The sequence below is a fragment of the Gigantopelta aegis genome, chromosome 11 (assembly GCF_016097555.1).
Source record: "Gigantopelta aegis isolate Gae_Host chromosome 11, Gae_host_genome, whole genome shotgun sequence".
In the NCBI taxonomy this organism is placed as follows: Eukaryota; Metazoa; Mollusca; class Gastropoda; order Neomphalida; family Peltospiridae; genus Gigantopelta; species Gigantopelta aegis.
This window is the reverse complement of record NC_054709.1, coordinates 26,831,650-26,834,149: the sequence shown is the minus strand read 5'-3', so window position 1 is coordinate 26,834,149 and position 2,500 is coordinate 26,831,650. Positions and strand designations below refer to the sequence as shown.

The following is a 2,500-nucleotide window of genomic DNA, read 5'->3' as shown; positions in this document are numbered from 1 at the left end:
AATATCTGTGTGGCCCATAACCATATGCCCAACGCCATATAACCGTAAATAAAATGTGTTGAGTGCGTTGTTAAATAAACCATTTCCTTCAGAGTGATCAGACTGCATTGTGTACGTCTTTTTCGTCCAGGTTGATGATTTGATTGATTTTCTATTTCAGGAGAAAGTACCTGTGTTTTAAAGATAAACAACACCCAGGCGCCAATGTCCGTATGAATTCAAATAACAATACAACAGACATCGCCAACCAGCATGACAACACTAACTATTCCATCGCTACAGCACCATCAGAATACGAGTTCGAAAACGCAGCAATGGTCAAGGACGAGTCAGCAGACCACGTGATCTATGAAATTGAGAATGACATCAATTATGAAGTAATGCAGACCGATGAAATAGCTACTGCTACTACAGAGCCTAAAGATGAAATATACGAAATGGCAAATTACGATGACATCCCTCAGGACCAGAAAGCTGACGATAAAGGATCCACGGATCGGATCACAGAAGGCAGATACAGGGGCTTATCAACCATACCTCAACGTACGATTAGCGGCAGCAGTGGTTCCGTGTACGATCATTTAGCAGATGACCTCAAATCTGACAATCTTATTCACGGTGCCCCTGGAGATCAAAAGACTTCAACAGCCAATAAAGACATTTATAACCATATAGATTCTAAAGGCGGCGGTGGCGACACTTATGATACAGCAGACACCGTTGCAACGTCAAACATTGTTGGTGATGAGTATAGTCATGTAGGGAAAGCCTTCGATGTCCCTGCTGGTCACATGACTTCAGCACTTTCTGCAGACGTTTATAACCACATAGATTCGAAAGGAAGTGGCGGCGATACTACTTATGATTCAACAGACGATATTGTGACGTCACACTTTTCTGATGATGATTACAGCCATATAGAGAAAGCAGCTGATGACACGTATTACAATGTTGGTGATGTCAAGGACGTTGGGGATGACGTAGAAGATGGCGAAGGCGAAAGTGAATATGCTAACTACAGGTTTCCCCATAAGTGACATAACATGCGTGACTGAAACTAATCAATTTGATGGCTTAAGGGGCTGGACGGTGCCCACTGGTAAAGCGTTCGCTTGATGCGTGGTCGGTCTGTGATCGATCCTCGTCAGTGGACCCACTGGGCTATTTCTCGTTCCAGCCAGTGCACCACGACTGGTGTAACAAAGGTCGTGCTATGTACTATTCTGTCTGTGGGATGGTGCATATAAAATATCCCTTGCTGCTAATTGAAAAGAGTAGCCCATGAAGTGGCGACAGCGGGTTTCCTCTCTCTACATATGTGTGGTCCTTAACCATATGTTCGACGCCATAAATCCGTAAATAAAATGTGTTGAGTGCGTCGTTAAATAAAACATTTCCTTCCTTAACCATATGTCTGACGCCATATAACCGTAAATAAAATGTGTTGAGTGCGTCGTTAAATAAAACATTTCCTTCCTTCCTTTCCTTCAATGGCTTGTTCCATTTCGCTTCAAAAGACACTCGAGTATGATGTTCTGTGTGGTAAACATTGACGTGGTTGTGTTAACTGCCGGTACATTCTTATCTCACAAGGTGGCCAGATGCTCCACTTACGCTATTACACTTCGAATCCATTTGAAACAGTGCTATTGTTTAAATTAAAATAAGAATAATAAAATGATGAAAAATACAACTGTGATATGTTGGTTTGTGCCAATTGCAAGATTTTCTGCTTGTTAATTTTCCAAGGTTTTTTTCCTTTCCATTTCAAACCAATTCTCAGACCGTTCTGCGACATTAAAGGGACATTCCTGAGTTTGCTGCAATGTTTAAGATGGCATCGACTAACAGAGACTTTTTAACGATTGTAATTAAATATCAAAAATATTTTCCTGCATAAAATATTAGTGGCTGTATATTAAACATGTTTCTGATCGTTCTAATATTTGTACTGGGTTAAATTTCGTTTTATTTCCTAAAATATATTTTTTCGTACGCACGAAATTATTTGAAGACAAAATCCAGTTTGGGCTTCTTACAAATATTAAGACGACCAGAAACACATTGAATATACAGACACTGATATTCTAAACAAGAACGTATATTTAACATGTAAGTATAACCGTAGAAATATTTTATTAGTTGGAAACATCTTACAATGCAGACAACTCAGGAATGTCCCTTTAAAGCATTAATGTTTAATGTCATTGGTGATTTTGCATGTCATTGCACCTACAATTTGACTGGTACCAGTCCTGCCGATGATTAATACATAAATATGCTCTAGTGCTATCGTTAACCCCCCCCCCCCCCCCCCCCCACACACACACACATACATATATTATATAGATACATACATACATACATACATATATACATAAATACATACATACATACATCCCTCAATAGCTCAAAACGTATTGTGGCAAGTCTGCAAATTTACGGGCGATTCGGTGCCATAGGTTCGAGTCCCAGCAACATACACATACATATACACATA

General features: G+C 39.8%; 1 protein-coding gene across 1 annotated transcript in view; it reads left to right on the top strand.

Annotated features, from left to right (window-relative positions):
* LOC121385366 overlaps nt 1-1,216 on the top strand; it is a 27,551-nt gene extending 26,335 nt beyond the window's left edge. The window contains exon 10 of the mRNA XM_041516024.1: nt 161-1,216. Coding sequence (XP_041371958.1) covers nt 161-1,037 — 877 coding nt within the window. The 3' untranslated portion in view covers nt 1,038-1,216. The remainder of the gene's footprint in view (nt 1-160) is intronic.
* Nucleotides 1,217-2,500: the final 1,284 nt, after the last annotated feature.